The following is a 25,092-nucleotide window of genomic DNA, read 5'->3' as shown; positions in this document are numbered from 1 at the left end:
ATTTGTTGAACAAACATTTTTTGAGTACTTAACATATGCAGTTAATGTGCTAGGAATTAGGTGTACATTCACAAGCTACTCAAAGGCCCTTTCTAGTATGTAAATACTAAAAAAATGTAACTCCGAAATCAGGGATGATGGCAACACTGATTCTTATCAATCACTGATAGATTAACTGATCTTCGAAAACACAAGGTACTTACAAAGAACACGAGGTTTAATGCTTTTGAGAGAGTTGGTATTTCCAAAGAACACTGTTACTCAATTTCAATCCAATTGTTTCTCAACCCAGTTTTAATGAAAATGAAATGTTAGGGTGGGGTGCTGGGGGCACTGTATTTGCCGCTCCATTTTACAAGTTTTGGCTGGTATAATTAGTTTTGTGTTAGCATGCATTAATTGGAAAAAAAAAAAGAAAACAGACTTAGAGAACATGGGTGGTGATTTTTTTTGAGAAAAGTATCGCTACAAATTACCATTGAATAGCTATCTCCCTGTGCAATTAAAATGATTCGGAACGGTTCTAGAACACATTGCACTGAGATACACCTGTACTCATACTGTGTCCATGCAATCTTTGTTCTCTCTCAGGCTAGGACTTGCTGTTAGACTCGCCTCGTGCAATGGTGACAATGGGGAGGGTGAAAGTGATGTGGTGGCAGCCAGGAGAGCACTTTCCCTTTCTCCATCTCCCTAACCAAAACTTTGCAGCCTCCAGCCCAGACTCGCCCTCCCGCTGGTTCTTTCTCCGGACTTAACTCTCTCTGCACCCCCACTCTGTGCGCTCGCCTTCGCTTCGCTCGGTTTGTTTGCGCCCTCACCCGCCTCCCCTCCCGGCGCTCCGCCTCGCCACGCGCCGCGCGCCCACCCGGGAGCGCAGCTCGGCAGCGGTGGCCTGCGCGTCCCGTCGCGGCCCGGGGCTGCGGGGCATGCGCTCTGCGGCGCCGCCGCCCTCCCCCGCCCTTCCCGCGGCAGAGTTATGCCAAGTATGTGAGGAGCCCGCGAGGGCCAGCGCCGGTCATGGGGAGCCGCCGCCGCCTCCGCGAGCGCGGCTCGGTCCTCTCCCCGGGGCGGGGACGAGCCTAGTCGCTGAGGCGGAGGGGATGGCAGACCCTCTGAGGAGGACGCTGTCCCGGCTCCGGGGGAGGCGGAGTCCCGGCGTCGCCGAGGGGCTTCGGCTCCCCGCGGCAGCGGCAGCGGCGGCTTCCTCGACCGCCGAGGGAGACGCCCGGGGAGAGCACGTCGGTGGGGCCCGGCTGAGCCCGGGGCGGACTCCGCCGTCGCCTCAGGCGTGGGGAAGCGGGGCGCGCGTCCCGGGAGGGCGTCGGGAGCGGTCGGGGGCGCTCCGGCCACCGCCGCGCGGCGGCAAGGAGGCTGACCCCCCGGGTCGCGGGCTCCCCCGCGCCCCTTCGCACGCCGCGCCGGGCTCCAAGGGCAGCGGAGAGGAGGAGGACCCCGACGAGGACGGCGCCGACTATTACGAGAACCTGCCCGGAGGCTCGCAGTCCGCGCCCGAGCCTGACGGGGCGGAGGCGGAGAGGTGGCCCCCGCCTCCCCCGGCGGCGGGCTCCTCCCCGGGGGCGGAGGGCGGCCGCCTGGAGACGGGCAGGCTGCAGACCCAGTTGCGAGAGGCCTATTATCTGCTGATCCAGGCCATGCACGACCTGCCCCCTGACTCCGGCGCGCGGCGGGGCGACCGGGGCTGGGCGGATCGCGGCTGCCTTGCGGGAGTCCGGGCTCTGGGCCAGCCGCCCTCGGCCTGCGGCCCCGCGGACAGCCGGGCCAGCCCCCGACACTGGGAGCTGGGAGGCGGCGACTGCCCTTGGCAGCAGGTGTCCCCGCCCCGGTCGCCTCCGAACGAGTCGGGGGGAGGCCGCCTGCGGACTCCTCGAATGAGGCCGTCCTGCAGCAGAAGCCTCGAGAGCCTCCTGGTGTGTGCAAAGCCGCCTCCCTTCCAGCGGTGGCCGAGCGACAGCTGCATCAGGTGCAGCGCGCGCGAGGACCTGGACGAGCCCCCGCCACGTGGAGACTGGATGGACAGCTGGAGTGGAGGCAGCGCCCGCGCCGCGGTGCCCTCTGGCCTCCTAACTCCCGGCTCCAGGGATCTCCAGGATTTAAACAACCTCGGTCGCTCCTCGGGAGGTCCTTTCAGGGATCCTGCGGGGTCCTCAGTGTTACACAGAGGCAAAGGAGACTGCCAGGAGGGGCTCCCCTTCCTCAAACCGCCGGCGGTGACAGTCAAGAAGCTGCAGAAGTGGATGTACAAAGGACGTCTGCTGTCGCTGGGAATGAAGGGTCGCTCCCGTGGGACACCCCCAAAAGCCACGGGAGCTCAGGCAACCTCTCCAAATCTGAGCGCTTTGAAAATGCATGAAAGCCAAAGAATTACCGACCAACGAATTACGTTGACAGGTAGGATACTTTACAATCAAAATACCAACACCTCGAGCCTTATTGTTTACCAGGTGAGTTTCTCTCTTAAGAACGAAGAATAAGGTATGTTTTTGCAGACAGGTAACGTGCCCGTGCCAAAGTAAATGTCATGGAAGTGGCAGCTTAATGCGATTTCGAGGTTACGTAGTATAATACCTTCACTCTTTTTGCTTAAAAAAATATTTTTTAAGACCTTGGCATGAGGAACTTGGCGTTTTTGTTTTTCCTCTCTAAGAACGAGTGTGCCCACTTCTAAGCACAACAATGGGCAAAGGTTAAGTTCACCACACACTTTTAGTTAAGCGTTGGGCGGTGCTGCCTTGATTTTTATTCTGTGTAGCGCTAGGCAAATCCAGAGACTTCTGTGGAGTTTGTGAATTTGATTTTGATCCAAAGGAGAGTTTACAGGCTTCAAAACTGTCATTTTACTCATTACACCTTCCCCCCCACCCCTCTCTCTCTCTCGCTCTCTCTCACACACACACACACACACACACCTTCCCCCCCCGCCACACACACACACACACACACACACACCTTCCCCCCCCGCCACACCTTCCCCCCCCCCCGCCACACACACACACACACACACACACCCTCCCTCCCTCCCTCCAAACCAAGAAAGTACCACAGTAAAATTTCCTTTTGGTTAAGTAGAATTTCACATATTTCTCTCCACATTACCCCTACAAAAAAAAAGAAAGTAACCTTTTTAATTGTGGGAAGCACTAGTGTTTTAATTTAAAAAAAAGTGTCTCATGTCCTTGTTGAGAAAATGCTGACATTTAAGTTCATATGTAAACTTAAGTATATTTATCCCTATAATAGAATGTTTCTTCCACTTTTGTATGTGCATGATCTTTAATTTTTAATGAAAGTTTAGGTTACCAGTTGTAGAAATCTCTTAATTTTGTTGTAAATAGCAAAAATTCTTTTCTGAAAGAAGTGTAATACCTTTAAACTGAGCCAAAAACATGGTCTTTTGAAACACAATCTTAAATGTAAATAGACTTTTAGTGAACATAAGGACTCCCATGTCAGTAATAATTTAAAAGATATTAAATGCTGAAATGTGAAAGGTATTCAGTATTTGGCAGTTTCTCTGGTAAGAATTACAAATCCTACAGGACTGGGTTTATACTCATTAACTTTGTTTAACCAATAAACACAAAACAGTGGGGAGAAACAAAGTTCACAGAACTTCTAATCACTCAGTGAGGACAGATCAAATGATTCACTTAAAATGTACATAAACTTGAAAAGTTTTTTGAGTTTATAAATCTCTGATTCACACTTGTCAATTTTTTCCCTCAAATTTATTCCATTTCACTTGAATAAACGGATAATAGAATGCAACTTTTTGTGAAGAGATGTACTTTATGCTAAGTTCATATTAAAATATGCATTTCTAGGAGTGAAGTATTTGTAATCATTTATTAAATTTTATTGCCACTACATCTTTATCACCCATAATCTTTGTTCAGTTAACTCTTTGTAATAAAAGAGTTCAATTTCATCCATCACAAAAATCTGTATAAAACTTTAAGTCAAATATTTTTTACCCTTTTGTTGGAAAGGTTAAACATTTACCATGTGATGGCTTCTAAGGCCCTCTGTTGTAATGTAAACATTCAATCAAGGATTTTAGAAGTAATAATAATAAGTGTAGTCAAGCTAAGGATGAATTCATTGTTTTTTTCATTGAGAAATGAAATGAAATTAGCTTTAAAATAAAATGAAACAGAATTACTGTGAGATATTAAAGATTTAGATAATCTGTGGTTTAAACAACCTTTAAGATGTTATTTCCTTTCAAATCACTAACTAATCTTTTAGGAAAGATATAAATAACGTGTAATGTTTATATTTCTAGTATAGATTTGGGCAATTTTTAAAAAACTATTTTTCATGAAGGTTAGTTGAACTTACTAAAACCATTTTAGATATTTTATGAGGTTCTCATATAATCTTCATTTCACACACACACATACACACACACCACCCCCACATCCCCAAGGAGGTATGACAAGTGTCATTTTAACAGCAACAAAAGAAATGGAGGATAAGTAGACTGTCCAAGGTCATTCAAACTAGTGTATGGTTTGTGTATGCTAATACATGGATTCAGACTATTATGTGGGTTCAAACTCGGGTCTCTCTGACTCCAAAACTCCTATTTATATAAAAGCCAAAGAGACTAAACATCTTTAGAGGTTTGATCCACTTAATTATATTAAATTGCTTGGATAATGGAGATGGATGGAATTTCAACAAGGTTTAGAGGGATAACTTCCTCAAAGTTGCAGAAAAGATGGGGGACTTCTAGAATAGTTTAAAAGACATTTAAAAAATCTATATAACCATTTAAAACTGTTATCTTCAAATATATACTTAGTTCAAATTGATGTTATTACTTGTATTCTACATTTAAATCATAATTTCTAAAAATGCTAATTGGGCAGTCCAAATGAAGCAGTGCATTTTTGGTTATATAAAAATGTTAAATAGTCTGAAAAATTTTTATCACATTTTTCTATACAATATTATTTGTGAGGATGTTTTCTTTCAAGATAAAGTTACAGAATTTATAACAAAATAACTATGTAATGGGGTAAAGATACCTAATCTACTTAGGTATTTAGGAAATTTTTGAGGCTATATAACATGTGAATGCCAAAATGATTTTGTTTTGATTTCTGGCTCCTACTAAGAGCCACTAAAGCTTCTGATAGTATAATAATGCCAGTAGTTTGGTGCGGTTGGGTATGTAGTGTTCGCAGATTGGCCAATTTGTTCCTAATTGAGATGATTATTTAAGAAATCTAAAATCATTACACAGTCAATATTGTCAAGTTTCTGCAAGCCTTAAGATTATGAAGGAATTTTAATGTATTTGCCAACTATACTTCATTGTAAGTCTTTATATATAAGTTTTAATTAGCATATAGTACTTAGAAATAAATTCAAAAGCATTGGGTTGAGCTGTTTTGGCCTTTTAATTGCTTTAAAAAATAATTAGCCTATTTTGATTACTTTTCTTGCTATGTGATTTGCGAAAGAAAAAATTTAGGGCATACAACTTGTTAATATTTGTCTGAAATTTTTAGACAATTCTTTTAAAATACTATTAATTGATGTGCTACTGTGGATTATATCTTAAAGTGAAGTTGATGCTTATTTATAATACAGATTCATATCCTCTTTACTCAAGGGTTTGTAGCTCTAATTTCTTATCTTTATGAGTTACATTATCTTTATGAATTTTTTCAACAAATTCTTTTATGAATCATCCCTCTTCAGGTGTGGTAGTAACAGGCATACAATTTTTGACTGTCTTCCAGCTTTTAAATCCTTCTCTGAGAAATTCTGCCATTGTGGCCCTAGAAGCAAGTCCAGTTGTTTTTTTTTTTTGGAAGAGTGCCCTAGAGTTTTGGAGTTGCTGGTGGCAGTAAAACTCTGAGAATTATACATTCAGCAGAAAATGGGGTTTTGTTGATCTGAAAATCCTACATTTCTAAGAGGAATTTAGTTTTTGAGAGTCACTAAGGCTATTTTCTTGACCTTTGTCACTGAAAGTGTAGGTCACAGGTATAAAGCAGTGCTTTTCAAACTTAATGTGTATATGAATTCCCTGAAAATATTGTTGAAATGCAGATTTAACAGGTTTAGGAGTGGGACCTGACTTTCTGCATTTTCACAAACTCCCAGTGTGGTTGCTGCTTACTACACTTTGAGTAGTAAGGTTCTCAGTTCCCCCAGTCACCTATCTTGATACATTTGTTCAAGTTTTGAAAAAGCTCTCTACTTTATTTTGATACTTGATACTTAAACATCCCTATTAGGCCAAAGTGCTTTAGCTCTTTCTGCTTCAGTTTAAGCAGTTCCCACCATTTTGGTCTCAATTTGCACGAATAAAAGTGAGACTTTAGAAATCTGCAAGAGAGGAAGCCATATAGTATAGTGGTTAACAGAAGAGACACTCTGGGTTTCTGATCAGACTCCACCACTTACTAGGCTTGTGACCTTGGACAAGTTACTCAACCCTGGGTAGCCTCAGTCCTCTGGTTGCTGTGAGGATGAGAAAAGATAATCCATTTGGTGCCAAGCCTAGGGTTTAGTAAACTGTTACCAAAAGGAAAGCAAGCAGGCTTTGTGAGAATACTGCCCTCCTCCAGATTATTAGGCTTCTGGGTAGAGAGTGAAATGATCAGAAATTGAGGGGTTACTGCTTTGAAGAGCATTGGAGATTGAGCTAGAGTACATCCTTTAGGGGTTACTTACTTATTCTCATCTTTTCTTTGTGCTTCTTTCTCTTGCTCCTTCCCATTACTTTTGTGAACTTGAAAACAGTATCAATTTTTTCTTCTCTACTTTTCCTGTCCCAAAGGCTAGCACACAACTTTTTTCGTAAGGACTTTTATACAAGAGAGGAAAAATAAAAGAAAGTAAAAGCACTTCTTTCCTTTTCATTGTACCCGTCGTCTCCACATTTAGATACATCTAGGAAAGATGAAAACATACGTATAAACACACTCATATATAAAAACCTAAGGCGTAACTTTTTTCTAATTATTTCATCTGGGCTGCCAGGCTTGACTCTGTAAACAGGGATGGTTGTATTTATTTAAATTCAAATGTGATGTTCATAAGAATACTTTTTAGGATTTTCGAAAGAGCTGTGAACATAAAGCAACAGAGTTTCTGCAGTAGAAATTTTAAAATGATGGAAAGATGTAGATACTGTACATTTTCAGTCAGAGTTGAAACAATTTCTCAGAAAGTCTTATGATTTTGAGCTGGGGCACTAGTTAAAAGGTGAGTAAAAGTAAGTCATTTAGATTTATTACAGTAGTTGAGAACATAGAATTACCTTGAGTAGTTCATCACTAGGTAGAATATTTTTCTGAGTGATGAACTTTTAATTGCCACTAATGCATTCTCTTAAAGAATTTCAAAAATGACTTTAATTAGAATCTGATAATTATACCACTAATATTATAGTTACAAGAAAATAGCCCTTTTTGCCTTTCAACTTTGTACGCTTATTTTATCTTTTTTACTTGAGCCTTTTTTTCAGTGTATATTATGTATGTATTAAAATCTGAAGCTTAATGTTAACTTTTAAATTTATGCCAATAAGATTGAACATTAATTTTAGCATAAAAAGGAAATAAAGGGAAGATGGCAAATAGCTTTCCGTTTTTGTATAATTTACATTCATATACATTCAGTTAATTAACTGAGATAAAAATGATTTAAATTATTTATAAATAATTGCTCAGGTCAAATTCCCTGAACATGAATACATTTCTTACTTATATTCTGTTTTAATAACTGAATAAATTAGGGCTTTGTCAGAAATTATAATAATGTACCTGTTACCTAGTGATTCCTGAGTATGTACTGACTTTCATTTCTTAAACTGTAAATTTAAACTTCAGCGTCATGTATTTTGAAGTATTCAGAAATAGCAATCAGATTATTTGGTTTCAAATTTTTGTAGTTTGTATTTTATGAAAAATAGTTGCATTGTGTCTCACAGTGTGATTATTCCTTTTAATATTATACATCATTAAATATGTCAGTCGAAGTATCAATTTATTTAAATATGAATACTAGTAGCATTATTATTCTTATTGGAGTTACTTGGAATGGAGTATAAGTAGAAGAGCATTTATTGGATAGGACTTAAAATAATGTGTCTATATAAAGTTTTGAATGTCTTGAGAGACATATGAGAAAAAGATAAAATAAGTATTGGCGCATTGCTATGTTGGGTTGTATAAAATTTTATACTTGTTCAAATTTAGAGTTGTGTCACAACTATGTGTAATATCCTGTGAAGGTCTGAAATGCTATTAAATGAAATGGGATTTGGGCTTAAATATGAAATAGATCTAGATTTTAATGTACTCCACAAGACAATGTGGCCCCTAAAATCCTAGAGGCCCTAGTGATTCCTGAGTATGTGCTGATTTTCAGTTCTTAAAGTGTAAAGGACACACACCCAAGAGAGACTCTTCAATCTTCAGGTTCTCATTAATGAAATTAAATGAAATCAGTTCAAGATACTTACTGAATATCTGTTACATGTTCGTGTGTTAAATCCTGGAGGGTGATGGTGGATGTCCCTTAGTGGTAGCCCATGTGTCCTATGATAAACTTTGGAATCAGAAGTTTTTTGAGTGCTTCCTCTTCTGTTTACCAACTAGTCATCTTGGGCAAGTTACTTGAGTTTTCTGAGCAGTGCTATATAGTTTTTAAAGTATTTTGAACATTATTTCAAACCTTACTTGACAGCCACTCTATAAAGTTAACTAGATTGATATTATTGTCATGTTCAGAGGGGGTTTCCAACTTCCATACATTTAGTGTGTAGCATGGTATGGGGGGGACAGGTAACAGCATGGATTTTAGGGTTAGACAGACTTAAATTTGAATCTTAGGGCTATTCCTTGAATATATTTCTGATATTTTTTGAGGCTCATGGAAATGATTATACCTGTTTCAGGATAGTTGTATAGGTTAAATGTGGATAAGGGCTTCCTTATAGCTTTTTCTCTTGTTCCTGGCACATAATAAGCACTTAATAAATAAATGTTTGATACAGTAAAAATTCATGGGAGCATCCTTACCTTCTAACTGGTAGTATGTTCCTGCCTGGAACTCACTGAACTTGAAACCCAGTTTATGTTTAAGGATTTTTTAAAAAATTAATCTGCTTGGTTGTGTAATGTTTAGTATGAAAAAAAAAGATAAATTTTACATTGTTTAAAGGATTTTTTCCATTAGAAGGGAGGTTACCAAAAGACATGTCTCTTGAGACCAGTTATTATGTATCAGTAATGCCTTGATTATCCATGAACCTAGTTTTTTGGTTGTTATAAATGCCTCATAGCTTAATGTTTCTCTACCACTCTCTGTTATTAGACTATTACATTTTACTTGCTATAATACTAAAATGAATCAACCATCTACACAGTCAAAGTAACATAGACCATAATTCCATAATTTACAGGCCTGGCATGATATAAATTTTTAGAAATGAGGTTTTGTGTAATTATCTATATGCAGTAAATTAATACTGTGATTTTTTAGTAAACATTTGGCTTACTATCATTGAAGCCTGCTTTGTGCAACTTTTTGGAAGCACAAAAAATTTTTTTCTTTATATGGAATTAATGTAATGTATACATTTTTGCAGTCTTATCACATATTTTAGAGTATCATCACATATGTATATTAACACATACATTTATCTAAGTATTTGGTGTCCCCCATTGGACTATGAATTCTCTAAGGATAGGACATGTTTTTTTAATCTTAAATTTTTTCTGCTTAAGTTTGTACCTGGCCAGTAAAATAGCTGTATTGTGCTTAATGTGAGACAGGATACTGGGTTCTCATGTAGGGACTTCTTAAGGGATTTTTATTTTTGTTGTAAGTATTTGGAAGTTAAACTCTGCCAAGGATGCTACTGCACTATATAGTTAGGAAACAAGTGTTATCTCAAAATTTCAGTAATTAGTAAAGCATTTAGTAATAAGTAAGTGGCACTTATTTTGAAAGATTTATTTAAACTTAATCTTTGTGTGAAAATGTAGGAACATTACTTGTGTTTTGTAAAGACTTCTGGGCCTTGTAGTGAGCTGAAAAATTTTCAAATATTAATTAAATATATACTGTGTACAAAACATACTCTATAAGGTTTTTATAAAGTATGTTTTGCTTTGGGGAAGTTTTGTTAGCCCTATCATGTTTATAAAAGCAGTTTCCAAGTTTGTTTTTCCTTTTTCTTAGAATTCTTGTAACACAAAACTAGCAGTCTGATTTCTAAATAATAGAAACCATTTTTAGGTGGGAAACCCAGAATTTTTCTTGTTCAGGTTTAGTCTCTGAATGCGATTAATATTGCTTTTTCTTTTTTTAAATCATTTTCAAAATAGTATTTTAATAACTGGTCTCAAGAGACACGTCTTTCCTGGTATACCAGGCATTATATTCTACCTTCTTTTTTTCTTTGAAACAGATTTATTTGAAAATATCTATGGGTCTTCAATGAAGAGAAGAGAAATCGAAGATCTGAAGGATAATATTGGATTCAGAGGTCATAAGCCACTTAATAGCATCACTGTGTCAAAGAAACGTAATTGGTTATATCAGAGTACTCTGAGATCTTTAAATTTGGAGGAAGAAAATAAGAAATGCCAAGCTATAAGTCATTTATCCATCTCACCTGTTCCTCTACCTAAACATCAGCTATCACGACCTTTCCTCAAATCATCTGAAGAATATTGTACATATGTGGTGTGTAATGCTACAAATTCTTCATTTTCAAGAAACTGTTCTTTAGACTTTAATGAGGAAAATGATGCAGATGATGAAGGAGAAATATGGTACAACCCCATTCCTGAGGATGATGACTTCAGTATATCGAATGCCTTAAGTTTTGGCGAGGCAAACCCTGCTGTTCTGAAGTTGCCTGCTGTCAGCTTGAGAGTATTGTCTGGTGGTGACCTAATGCAGGCAGAGCCGCAAACGGAAGACTTGCTGTGCTCTTCTGAACACGTGGATGGTGTTCAGACCACACAATCAAAGAAAAGGAATCCTGCAGATGCTATCCATTCCACAGGGTTTGTGCAGCAATACAGGCAAAGGCTTGGACACAAGACACAAGAAGGTATGATGGTAGAGAAGAGTCCTATTTTGAAATCTCCATCTGCAGGTAAAGATAATTTTATCGACCTTTTCTTTAGTTCTTTGGCAGTAACTAAAACTAAATATAGATGTCGATTGTAGCTATGTACTTTTTCTTACAAAGTAAGTGTATTTTCACAGAAATAAACTCAAAAGGTTTACAAACATGTTTATATACATGGTGCTTTAACTTGGTTTTGTAAAGGGTGATGGAGAGGGGTAGTTCTGTACCAATTTTAGTATGTCAATCCTTTGAGACAGGGATTACTTTTTTCTTAGTTGAAAGAATAGAATCATGGGGAATGGAAGAGAAAGATACGTTCTTTGTGTAAATCTTATTTTGCTTCATTCATTTATTCATTCATTGACAACTTGCCTCGCTGCAGCTGAAAAACTGTGTGTTCAGTGTACCAGTAGTTTTTAGTTTGTGCTTTTATGCCTACATTTCATCATGAGCAAAGGAAAGAAAGAAGAGAAAAATAAATAAGAAACAGAAATAAAGACCTTGCAAATAGGTGCTGCCATAGTTATGGAACCCAGAACAGAAATAATTGAAGTTTGATAGCTATTAGGCTAAACCATATGAAATTACTGATATTTTTGATCTGCAAAACACAGGATTTCATGTAGTTCAACCTAATGGTTCCTTGATTGCCTCAATTTTCTGATGTGCTTTTCAAATTCAGTTTCAGGCACACTACCCAGGAAATAGAGCATAAGGCACATTTGGTTGCAAATATCAAATGTTGAATAGAAAACAGTTTTATTTTCTATCAAGTCATTTTATTTATAAAATTTCAAATGATACAGAATATTCAAAGATGTGGGGTATAGCAGATGCTGTCAGTACCTTGTCCATTTTATTACTTATTTAAATGGGAGCAACCTACTTCCAAACATCAGTGCTGCAGCTCTGCTTGAGGACTCTGTGAGGAATCCCTCCACAGGGCAGCCTGGGAATGCCCCTCACCCAGTGACTGACAGTTGATGGAGGAGTACACCAGCTCCTTCTCACCTTGGCTGGGATGATTCTGTATTGTTGCCCAGAGTTTTCTCATGAGGTTAAGCTCCAGTTACCCATAGTAGTTAATAGGCTTGATAGCTCATGTTAAATTTTCCCCTGTGCTTTCTCCCTTTGTTGCTGATTTTTTTTTACTTTACAAATAAACTGCCTGCATCTAAATCCTTTTCTCAGGGGTATAGGGAAATAGGGTAAATGGTATATTGATAAGAGAAAAAGTGAGTTAAAGAACAGTGTGTACTTACTGTATGATGTCCGTTTTTAGAGAAACACTGAAAAGCTATCCTGGTTAATGTGTGCATCTTCCACCCCCACCCCACCCTGCTGCCACCTCCCAGTGTTGGGATTTAATAAAAAATTAAAAATTTTGTGTGTGTGCATTTCTGATTATAGACTGGTTTTCCAGACTGTGCCAGTTTCACTTGATTCTAGCCCAGTTCATAAATTTATACTTAAAGATTTTTATTTTGTATTTTCCCTTCATAGCTAGTTTGTGATTTGATTAGTATAATTTTAGTCTAATTTTAAGTGATTGTTGAATTTGGTAATATTTTGGCTCTTGGATTTATAAAAATAAAGCATTTTTATTTGGTCTTATCTGCAATGGAAATTGCTAACACACCTAACATTTCATTTAAATAATTAGTTAAGAATTTCAGTAGGAAATAATGCACAGTGTATCAGAAAAGTCAGAATGTTAGATTAACTTCTTAATTATTTATAAAACCTTGAGCAATTTAATATAGTGGGTAGCTTTTTTACGCTGTGACAAAAAAGATAGACTGTAGACGATAGCAGGACTCTAATTACTATAGAATGTTTTTGACAAATAAACCAGTAGAACTGTACTAAAATTTGCAGTATAAGGGAATGCTTTGTCTAGTTTATCAAATACTCCATTTCTTATTAGTTGTTTACAGGAAAGCCCAGCAGGCATACTTAGAATAGTCCTTTTCTTTATAAAGAAGGCACTTTTTTTGTCATTAGGACACATAAAGAGGGGTGGAGGGAGAATACTATATTCATACGTTAAAGAAAGGTCATTTAATCCACTTATTTTAAAAATGAATAAGCACTTTTTTCTCATTTTAATTGTGAAATGTAGTGTTACATAGAATAGCCTCTGATACTAGGATCATGAAAGATCTCTATAAGGAATAAAGTATGAAAAATTAATGCAAATTTGAAATAATTGGGGTAATACTGTACTGTTCTTTAAAGGAACAGTTTAAATTTATGTAATATTAGATTTTAGAAGATATTTTCATTTTGCTTTATTAGTTTGAAAATTTACTATGAAGAATTTCAAATTTTGAAATAAATTGATTTGTCTACATTTTTTTAAAAGTGGAAGATTGAAAATTCAGGTTTAAATGGAGTACTTTAACTTCTTAATAATAGTTGAGAAAAGGTTGAAAAAATCTAACAAATACGTATGTACAGAAAAATGTTTAGTGAAGGCTGGAAGAGCTCATATTATTTACAATAGCCAAGTTATGGAAGCAAACTACGTGTCGATCAGTAGATGAATGAATAAAGAAGAGGTGGTACATATATATAATGGAATATTATTCAGCCATAAAAAAGGGACAATCCTGCCATTTGCAACAACATGGATGGACCTAGAGGGTATTATGCTAAGTGAAATAAGTCAGGCAGTGAAAGACAAATACCATATTATTTCACTTATTTGTGGAATCTAATCACAAAGCAGAATGAACAAAAACAGCAGTAGACTCAGACACTGAGAAGTGACTTGTGATTACCATGGGGGAGGGTTTGGGGTGGGTAGGTGGAGAGGGTGAGGGGGATAAAGAGGCACAAAAATTCTCAAGCATAGTATAAGTTGGTCATAAAGATGGTAGTATGCATGCAGAAAATAGCTAATGATTATGTAATGTCTTCCTGTGTTGACAGAGAGTAACTGCACTAGTGGGGGTGAAGATTTAATAATATGGGTAACTGTTGAACCACTGTGTTGTATACTTGAAACCAGTATAAGATAGTATATCAACGATACTTCAATTAAAGAGAAAAAGAGTATGAGCTCTGAAGGCCTATACTTAGGTTTGACTCCTGCTTGGTTCTGCCAGTTACCAGCTTTGTATTTACATAGACAAATTAGCTCTGTGCATGAGGTTCCTTGTCTAGAAAATGGGCTGCTAGTGGTATCTTAACTCAGAGGGCTATTATGAGAATTTAATGAGGGTCTGTGAATACTAAGTATTAAATAAATTTTTCATACTTTGTCTAGCTGAATAAAATATTGACTGGCATTATTTTTAATAGCTGATCCTTGAACAACACAAGTTTGAACTGTGGAGTTCCACTTACAGGCAGATTTCTTTTCAGTAAATATTTTGAAAAACTTTTTGGATATTTGCAACAATTTTAAAAAATATTTTCTTCTCTGTAGCTTACTTTTTGTAAGAATACAGTATGTAAGAAACATAAAATATGTGTTAATTAGCTGTTAATGTTATTGTTAAGGCTATAGTCAAGAATAGGCTATTAAGTTTTTGGGGAGTCAAAAGTTATAGATGGATTTTGGACTGCTCAGGGTGTCAGTGCTTTTAACTCCTGTGTTGTTCAAGGGTCAACTATAGTTAAATACTAATAATTTAATATTAAGCTGCTTTTAAAATTATTTTCACCACAATATTTACAGTGGTTAATCTCTTGGTAGTGCAATTTAGGCTATTTAATTGTACTTTGAAAGTAAAGTAAAAGCTTGTACAAAATCTTTTAAAAAACTTTTTTATTTTGAAACAGGATAATTTTGATGTTTGGAAAAAATAAAGCTGTTTTTGTGTGGAGAAAAATTCAAAAACATTTCAGTACTCTATGAAAACTGAAAATTATAGTAAAACTTATTTATATCTCTGTATTATTATTTAATATATTGAAATATCAAGGAAATGCCCTAATTTAGCTTTTGAAGTTCTAGGGAATTATTGTATACAAATAATACAAGAAATAAAATGTCTTTACAGTTCTGAAAATTATTCAGTTAGATTCATGATAGTCAATAGTCATTCTTGATTGACTAGTGTTCATTCTGTATCATCTTTGGTGATATGTTCTAATAGAATTTTGAAATGAGGATGGGCTCTTAATTGCCAAAATTACAAAATTGTTTGTTTTTAACTTAAAAACCACCACTACTATGTAGTAAAATTTTATTTTCAGGGAATTATAAATATAGAGGAAACATTTTTATATTAGAGTAGGATTTCTAAATATGTTGAAATAGGAAATATGTATTTAAACATTAAAATAAGAAGCTTTCCTAGTTCCCTCTGATATCTGCTGTTTATGCTAATAAAATAACATCCTCACTGAATTATATTGCATCAGGAAAGAATTAAAAGGGACCTATATTATCCTTCCTCAAAACCTTCACAACAGAAAAGCAGATGGAGGAGATTATTCTTTCCACTGTAAGCCACTTGGAAATACATGGTAACGCTGTTTGAACACTCATCTAAACTTGTAACTAAATCTCCCCTTTGAGATGAGACAAGGGAAGGATTTCTGTCCACTTGAGAGCTTGTTTACTTAATGGTTTATAAAGTAGGAATAAAAGTAGAAATAAAAAATATCACCTTATAATATCTTCTTTTTTTTTTTTTAAGGTCCTGGGATTCTAACTGCTACAAATAAGACTGAATTGGGAGTTATAGAACCATCTTCTCCAATCCCTAGTCCTATTAAAAAAGGCAGTTCAATTAATTGGTCTTTGCCAGATAAAATAAAATCTCCACGAACTGTGAGGAAGCTTTCCATGAAAATGAGAAGATTGCCAGAACTTAGCCGAAAACTGAGCGTTAAAGGAACCTCTAATTATATAAACAGTCCAGATAATATTCCTTCCTTGTCTAAATGTAATTGTCAAGAAATTCATCATGCTATTATTTTACCTACTGGGAACACCACCACAGCTGCTAAGAGGAATGTTATAAGTCGGTACCATCTTGACACCAGTGTATCTTCTCAGCACAGCTACCAGAAGAGAGCCTCTATGAGTTCTAAGTATTCTTGCAAAGGTGGTTACCTCAGTGATGGAGATTCACCTGAACTTATAACTAAATCTAGCAAACATGGATCTGAAAACAAATTTGGAAAGGGAAAAGAAATAATTCCCAATAGTTGTAGCAAGAATGAAATAGACATCGATGCTTTCAGACATTACAGTTTTTCTGATCAACCTAAGTGTTCGCAATACATATCTGGGCTCATGAGTGTGCATTTCTATGGTGCTGAGGATTTAAAACCACCTCGGATAGATTCAAAAGATGTCTTTTGTGCTATTCAGGTAGATTCAGTAAACAAAGCAAGAACAGCTTTGCTCACATGTCGGACAACATTTTTGGACATGGATCACACTTTCAACATAGAAATTGAAAATGCACAGCATTTGAAATTAGTAGTATTCAGTTGGGAACCCACTCCAAGAAAAAATCGAGTGTGTTGCCATGGAACTGTTGTTCTCCCCACCTTATTCAGAGTGACAAAGACACATCAACTGGCTGTCAGACTTGAACCTAGAGGTCTTATTTATGTGAAAGTGACTCTTCTGGAACAGTGGGAGAATTCTCTTCATGGACTGGATGTAAATCGAGAACCAGCAATATTTGGTGTTGATATTCGAAAAGTTGTAGAGAAAGAAAATACAGGTTTGATGATGCCACTCCTGATACAGAAATGTATTACAGAAATTGAAAAGAGAGGCTGTCAGGTATTATTTCACCTGTTTCTCTACTTGACCCCATTTCTATTTGTTTATCTTTATTAATGAAATTTATTTATAGTCAATCTTGGGGTAAGGAATTCAAGGTAAGGTAAAGAAACATCTCATTTAGGCATTCTTTCACTCCTATTCTATATTTTTATTCTGTTACTGTTTAGGGTATAATTGATACCTTAATTTACATTGTCAGTGATTGATAGCCTGCTAGATGGTTCCACAATTTTTGTTGTGATGCAGAGGCCTTATACCTGGATATCAAGATTTTTTTACAATGGCATTCTTGGAGAAGTCAGAGCTGATAACATAGGCAAAGACTAATTCATTTAAGGAATGTTTCTGCATGGTTTGACATTTCTATGGTAGAAAGTTCCAACAGTGACTCTTATGACCCTGCTTTACTCCTAAAATTAACTCACTGCCTTGATTGCCTGTTCTCCTCTAGTCCCGCTCTGGAAAATATAAGCTTATTTATCTCTGAATTTTGGGATAGCATGGAGGTCCTATTAGTAAGAATACATCTAATTCTCTTTTCCTTTTAAATAAGAAGATGAAAGCAGCCCATTAGAACAAACAAAACATCTTGTGTTACTTATAACAAGATATGTAATGTTAACCAGTTAGTAGACTTTACCTTTATTTTCATTAATACATGTGGAATATGACAATGAGAAGCAGCATATTACTGAGGATATTATCCTAAGGTACAAGTAATTGTTTGTACTCATTTATTTTGTGACACAAACCTAAAAATAAATATGTTCTGAGGTATTTCTGCCTTAGTGCTATCAGAATTAATAATAGTGATTAAAAACATCTAGGGTAAATAATACAAAATCTAAAATATGATTTCTTTATATGTAGAAATGAGTTTAAAATAACTCACCTTGAACTTGAAGTAGAAATTATAGAACAGCATAACTTAGTGGAGTTTTGTATTAAGGTACAGGAAACTTGGATTCTAGTCTCTCTTCCATTATTAATTAGCTGTGTGATGTTGAGCAAGTCACTTAATCTCTGTGGGTCTTATTTGTTTATATCTATAAAAATAGATGCAATAGCTTCCTGAAGCTGAAAAGTAGGACATCTGAACTTTGGAAACCTCTTCTTGGATGTTTCATTCAATCAAGGCGAATTTATGTTGTTTGTATGCAAGTGAGACCCTTAATTTCCAAATCACCTTTTGGTACAGTTACTTTTTCCTTAAGGTTTTCTGGTTTCCCTACATTTTTTTTCAGGTAGCATGTAGAGAGGTCAGAGATTAGGCAGACTTTAAAGCTAATTATTAAACAGAAACTTTTACAACTGAATATTGAATTTAGTAACTCTAATAGCACTGTATTTTAACAGTTTATATTCTGAAATATTTTATAAAGAGCAGATGTATAAGGCTGTTGTCACTTGTTTTAAGAGCTAAGAAAACATTTTTAGCAATGTTTATTTTTATAAAGTTTAGAAAGATTTATTTCAATAAAGAATTATTTCCTGTGAACTAAAAAGTGGATTTTACAGTTGTACATTTGGAAATGTGTTTTTTAACAGGTTTTTGCCTTTGTTTTGTCTCTTTTACTTCTCCCTGTGTCCTCTACCCCTAAAAGAGGCAAAATTTTTGTGCCTGCATTTTAGATTGCATACTGCTTAGGTTTTATTTACATTTTTAGTCAGTAATTATTCTTTCTTTTTTGCTATGAAAGTCAGGTTTTGTTAGTCACATAAAAATAGTTTGTGACATCTTCCAAATGCTTTGAAGGCTACTACAACCTTTTGAGGAAATCAACATGGTATCTGTAAAGAAAAAAGTAAGCCTTATTTAGCAATAGTTTTTAAAAGAATAAACCTTCAGGAAAATTAAGGAAAATCTGCAGTTGTTCCCTATGCTTCCAATTTAAAAGACTATTTAGGAAGTATGACCACCTTGAATTGAAGTAAGTTATAGAAAAAAATTATTTTAGAACATAAATAAAGTAAAAACAAACAATGGAGATTCCCAAGGATTTGAACTAAGAATCACTTTAAATTGTCATACATGATCTAGGAGAAGTACACAAATGAAATTTCCAGGGTTACTAGAACACGAACCTCTTCTGAGTCATTCAGTAATTGATAGAATATATTTTAGGGCATCAGTATGGGAAATGGCAATCAATACAGGCCTCAATATAGGAAAATGTCAATAATGAAGACAGGGAAATGTTATCCAAAATACTTAAAACAATAAACTATTAAGTATTCATTGGAAGATAACAAAGAGCCTATAATTGTTTCTAAGAGAAAATAATGCAAAGTGCTGCTACATTCAAAAGGATCAACATAATGAGAAACCAAGAAATATTCTGAGAAGAAAATTCAAATTTCCTACTCTTACCCACATTCATGGTACACTCATTTTTTGAGAATAGCATGTGCTATGCTGGTCACATCATTGCAAGATATGCTAAAACTGTACATGATCCAGAAAATGAAACTAAAATATTAAACAGGGTCAAAGGAAACTTTATCACATTAGAAGAAACTAACTTGAGTACAGCCCATCAGGTGTAGGATCACTTAAGGGTCACAAAACCCCACAGAAAGGATGAACTTAAGAAGGACATGAATACTTCAATGGTAAGTAATAAATTAATGGAACTTATTATTCCAAAAGCTGAAATTACAAATACATATTTTTGAAGATGAATAAAGGAAGGAAGATCTAATGAAGATATTTCAAGGAGAGGATACTTTAGGAAAGGATACAACCCCAACTTCAGAAGCTGACTCCTTGAATCAAACACTTGGAAGTACATGCTTGATGCCTCTCTCAGAGATAGATTCTGTACTGGATGGAAAGTACCATTTCCCACATCACTTTATAATAAATTAATTTGTAAGTTTAAAAAATTCTAGATTTATTTTTATTTCTTCCTGATAATGTTTTTTTCCTAAAAGATAACTTTCACAAATAGTATCCTGGATGATCTTATCTCATCTATATACTTTCTAATGTATAAACTGAGTTTTTAAGAGATTGAATAACTTGCCCAAATTCACTAAGCAAGGAGTACCACAACAGGGCTACATGAACCCCAAAGCCCTGTTTAACCACTGTGCTGTATTACTTCAGTCTGGAGCAAAGATGTGAGAGGGCACGACCATGGGGCAGGGACATACTGGCTGAGCACATAAAACTAAATAGGAGGGATTGTAGTTTCTTCGCTTAAGATAAGATAGCCAGCACTTCAGAAATCATAGTATATTGTTTGAATTTAAAGAATAGAATGTTTTTATTAAACTAATCAATATAGTCTATGGTGAAAATTGGTAAACTGAGGTATTTTTAAATGTCATCAGAACATATTTGATTGCCAAGTTCATGTGATTTTTATGTACTGTACTATTATATCTTCTCTACCAAATTTACCAGTGGCCATAATTTTATTTCTAGGTAGTAGGCCTATACCGATTATGTGGTTCAGCAGCAGTCAAGAAAGAACTTCGAGAGGCTTTTGAGAGGGACAGCAAAGCTGTTGGTCTGTGTGAAAACCAGTACCCGGATATAAATGTAATAACAGGTAATAAATATATTTTATTTTATGTACACATTCTGGAAAGACTATTCTGCCCGAAAAAAAGAATTGAAATAGTATTTTGTAGCCTACATTTAATTTGGTTTTATTCTGAAATCTTATTTTCTTCTTTCACAGCACTGCTATGTTATTTTCTGTGGGCAGGTACCAAGGTAGGACCCCTGCCCTCAAACAGCCAGTGAATGCTAGGGGGAAGTAAAGCCTACATTAAATTAGCTATAGTAGCTAGCAGAAGGAAAAGGACACCTTTTCTTCATTAAGAGATGGATAAAATGCCATCACAGCTCAGTGTGACTGGAGTCTAGGTAATGTAAAGAGCATTGACCATATGATTAGAGAATTTAGATTTATTTACTAGGCAGAGGGGATCTGTCAAAGATTTTTGAGCAGGGGAGTGAAATCTCTAGAGATAGCCTGGCAACTCTGTGGTGGACTGAAATTAGAAGAGACCAGAGGAAGGAAAACCCATTAGGAAGCCTTGACATCAGTCCCAGCAAAGAGGTAGTGAGAGCTGAAGGAGTCTGGTAGCATAGAAATAGGAAAGAATAGAAGAAAGGATATGAAAAGAGAGGGCTCAGATAGATATGACCTTGACACCTGGCTGATTGGGTACCATTAGCAGAAAAATAAGAAAGCTGAGAGGAGAGCAACTGCTTTTGGTGAAGAAATGTAGAGAAAGATTATGAACTGGGTTTCTTTTCAAACTTATATATTCAAATTCAGTTACTAGTAGATCTAAGTGGATATATAAGCAAAGTAGAAAGTGCCCATCTACCACTGAGAGGATGAGTAGATTTTGAGGAGTCCTTTATTTACTTAAGTGGTGAATGTATCCAATGTGTGGCACTGAAAATACATTTCTAGTACTTCTGGGGCTGGGGTGGAAAATGACAATTTGAGAGTCATTGGCATGTATTGTAATTAATCTGTAAAGTTTGAAAAGACAAAAACTTGGAGGATCTCCAAACTTCAGAGGCAGGTAAAGAGGATCTATCAAAGATTTTTGAGCAGGAGAGTGAAATCTTTAGAGATAGGGAAGGAATCAGAAAGTTTGAGAAACAAGAGACAACAGAGTTCAAGGAAAGGTGTGTTTCAGTATCATCCTGTAGAGGAATCACTGTAAGATGAGACTAGAAAAAAGGCCTTAGACTTTGGCTATTATGTGATTGTTCATAATTAATTGGTATCTTCAGGGACTATTGGATTATAATTCTGTTTGCTTTTGTTGTTTTACTTTTTATTAGCAAAGTTTTCAAGCATATTCAAAAATAGAGAAAATATTATGATAAACCCTCTTTATCCATCACCTGCTTCCATAATCAACACATGACCAAACCTGTCTCATTTATATACCCTCATTTGATTCTCCCCAAACTTGGATTATTTTGAAGTGTATCTCAGGTATCATATCCTGTAACCTGTAGATGCTTTAGTAGGTAGCTCCAGGTTTTCTGTATATTTCGATAGTTCTTTCTCTTCTTTCTACTGTCAACTACCATTCTTTTTTGCTTGCTAAAATGGTGTTCATATTTTCTAATTTGCTTTCTTATTTTACATAAAATTAATTCTCTAGGTGAGAATTTGTGGAAGGTTTGACTTGTACACATTAAAAAGATTTTGTTGGTTGAAATACTTTAAAGCTTACTTTCAGGATTGAGGCTTTCCAACTAGTTGAGGTTTCTAATCTCTGAACCCTGGATGACTATAGTTTTTCATAAAGTATTTAATATATACTCTTGGATAACCAAACTTTGAGCCTAACCATTTTCATGCTAAGAGAAAACAAACTAAGGTACTTCTCCTTCCTTATAAATTTTAGCAAATCAGAAATAATGGTTACTTTTATTTTTGTACAGAAAGAGGGCTTATCATTTCTACAGAAAATGTAGAACTTTTCCCATAGTGATATGTAATTAAAAAAATCAGCTATGGACAAATTTTATGAATTCATTAAAGAGAAATTTTACAAATAGCAAACCTCAGGAAATTACAATCTATGAACGAAAGGAGATCTTTGTCTTAGTGTAGCCTTAATTTTAGAAACAAAAATTATGTCAAATATGTACAATTTCAAAAGATGAAATTATGTGGTTTGAATTGATTACTTGCTATGAAGGTCTTTAGTTGGAAATTTACAGCATATGCAGAAGATATAAACAACAGATCAATGAATGTCATATTTATAGCATTCTTTTCTAAAATTGAGAGTTTCCATAATTTATTACATTTCAGTAAAACTGTTTTTCAAAAGAACCTAGAGCTATTTTCTTTCTTGAAAAAAAGCCAATGACATGATTTAAGATACATCTGAGAAATGCCATTGGAATTGTAATAAATTATACCCAAGGTCTCATCATGGCTCAAATAAAGGGTATTGTTGATTTGGGGAATTGCCAGTAATAGTGCTGCCTCATGTGTTTGTTCTGTGTGAAGTCACATTTCTAAGTAAACTTTGACATAACAATTAACAGTTCAGTGGGTCTAAAAAATGGGGTATTAATGATGTGAGTGATAGAGTTTATTCACAGTTTAATGTGTTCTTAGTAGGTGGTTTGTCTGGAACACAGAATGAAGTGCTCTAGACAAATCAGGTGCAAACTTCAAGGCATAAAATCGATTTGTAGTTGTTTATAGGGCTTATTTACCGAAGGAACAAGAAGAGAAATTAGGAAAGTCAAAATATTATTTAGTGATTATTAGAAAACAGCAAGTCTCCTGAGGAGGAAAATTCAATTTGAATGCACTCCCTAATGTAAAATAGACTTCACACATCAGTATTACACAATCAGTACCTAAAAGTTCATTTGGTCATGCCTTTTCCTGATTTTAATGTTGCTTTAATTATTTTATTTTCCTTTGAAAGAAAACTTGATCAGAAATAAGCCAGAAATTATCTTTAAATCATTAATAATTTTCTTATATACATATTAAATATACATTTTTCCTACCATGTGTATTATGTGTTCTTTGACCTTGGGCACATTAACTTCCAAATTATTTCTGATTTTCTTCACCTGTATTAAAGATGTCTAAACTGTATAGACACTAAGGAATGCAAAACGTTGAGGAATAGTCCTAGATTTGGCAAACAAAATATACTGAGGCAGCATATTTGATCTGAGGAGCCATTTGATCTGAGTATCATGTATAGAGTATGACTAAAGTAAGCAGTAAGTTCAGAAAGAGTAAGTGAGGTAGGGTGGGGTAGATTAATGGATTTAAAAAATTAATTTGTAGCACTAACTCAGAAAATGTCAATGATTTTACATTCAATCTACCTACTCTAATGTATCTTTACTATCTATGTAAATTTTACCAGAGAAAAAATGATCCTTATGGTTTTAAACCTGTATTTCAATATTTTGGTTCTAAAGAGTTAATCTTTTGTTTTAGTGAGTGCTGGTAGAGGACAAGTGTACTTTCCCAGGAGTCTTATGAAGTCAGTGAGGCTACTTAGTATATTAATTTTCATAATCCTGCAGTTGCTTTTAGAAAGATAATATCCATCCATCCAACCATCATATATTGAATGGTTCCTGGGATATGGATAGGTTTTGTGTTGATTTGTAATTAACATGAAGAATATTGCCATCTTAATGGTAATACCTATTACAGTAGCTGAAAAAATGTAGCCAGATCAGTTCTTCATTTACTTATATTTGTTTGTATTTTCTTCCAGTACATGATAAAAGATTACTCTTTTGCACTAAACTCCTCCATAATAGTTTTCCCCAAATCTCCTTTAAGTAGCTCCTGTAGCATTAAACATTGTCACTACAAACTGATCTTAAAATTTTATGTCACCAACGTGTTTGAAAGATGTTAAGAAGACAATATGACTTAAGATCACTAAGTTTTTGGACTAAGGCCATATAGCTAATTTCTAGATTGATGAGTAGTCACGTAGCATATGTCACAACATAATATAAATACCTCTTTTCTGTATTATTTTATAAAATCTTTTGACAATTTTTTTCCTGTGAACTCTTTGCATATACAAAAGGAACTATAGCTTTTACTTCATTGGACATAATGTACATTGAATATACTTGAAGTGCTTAATATCTGTTAATGATAATTCTCCCTTATTTGCTCTCAAGATTAAAATAAGTAATCTTAAACTTGGGTTAATTTAAAATTCCATATATATTAATGGTTGTTTTAGTATATTCATTATATAAAGAATAATGGTTTTTAAAATACATGTTTAAGTTGTAAAGTTATCTTTTCTGGAGATCTTTTAGTTTTTAATTTAATATAATTGCATTATAGGGCAAGTCTCAAACTACCAAGGCATATTGAGTTTTGCTAGAACTAACAAGTTTTGTTTCGCTAAGGAATAAATATGGAATCTGTTCAAAAAAAATCATGCCCTAAAGGGTTAGTAATATTGGCAGCTACAGAAATTGCACTTCCACTTTCTAACTAACTCAATTGTTCTCTTTACACCAAATGTTGCTATTCATTGAAGTTAGGTTTAGACTGTAAAATTAATGATGGTAGTAAAGAACACAGAGGTTAAGGAATAGGAATAAACAATTATTGCATGCCTACTGTATATAAAATGCTTTATTATGATCACTGTACATCTAACATGTATTGATTGTTATGATATGTTGAGCAACTTT

At 35.6% G+C, this 25,092-nt stretch overlaps 1 protein-coding gene across 2 annotated transcripts in view; it reads left to right on the top strand.

Moving 5' to 3' along the window:
• Positions 1 to 820: 820 nt before the first annotated feature.
• SYDE2 (synapse defective Rho GTPase homolog 2) overlaps positions 821 to 25,092 on the top strand; it is a 41,501-nt gene continuing 17,229 nt past the window's right edge. The window contains exons 1-4 of one of the 2 annotated variants that reach the window (XM_017671311.3): positions 821 to 2,412; positions 10,463 to 11,158; positions 15,787 to 16,889; positions 20,323 to 20,449. In XM_017671311.3, coding sequence (XP_017526800.3) covers positions 930 to 2,412; positions 10,463 to 11,158; positions 15,787 to 16,889; positions 20,323 to 20,449 — 3,409 coding nt within the window. In that variant the 5' untranslated portion in view covers positions 821 to 929. The remainder of the gene's footprint in view (positions 2,413 to 10,462; positions 11,159 to 15,786; positions 16,890 to 20,322; positions 20,450 to 25,092) is intronic. The other variant, XM_017671319.3, reaches the window with a different exon arrangement.

This window comes from Manis javanica, chromosome 4 (genome assembly GCF_040802235.1).
Source record: "Manis javanica isolate MJ-LG chromosome 4, MJ_LKY, whole genome shotgun sequence".
In the NCBI taxonomy this organism is placed as follows: domain Eukaryota; kingdom Metazoa; phylum Chordata; class Mammalia; order Pholidota; family Manidae; genus Manis; species Manis javanica.
Note: the sequence above shows the minus strand (reverse complement) of the source record. Positions and strands in the feature narration are given on the sequence as shown.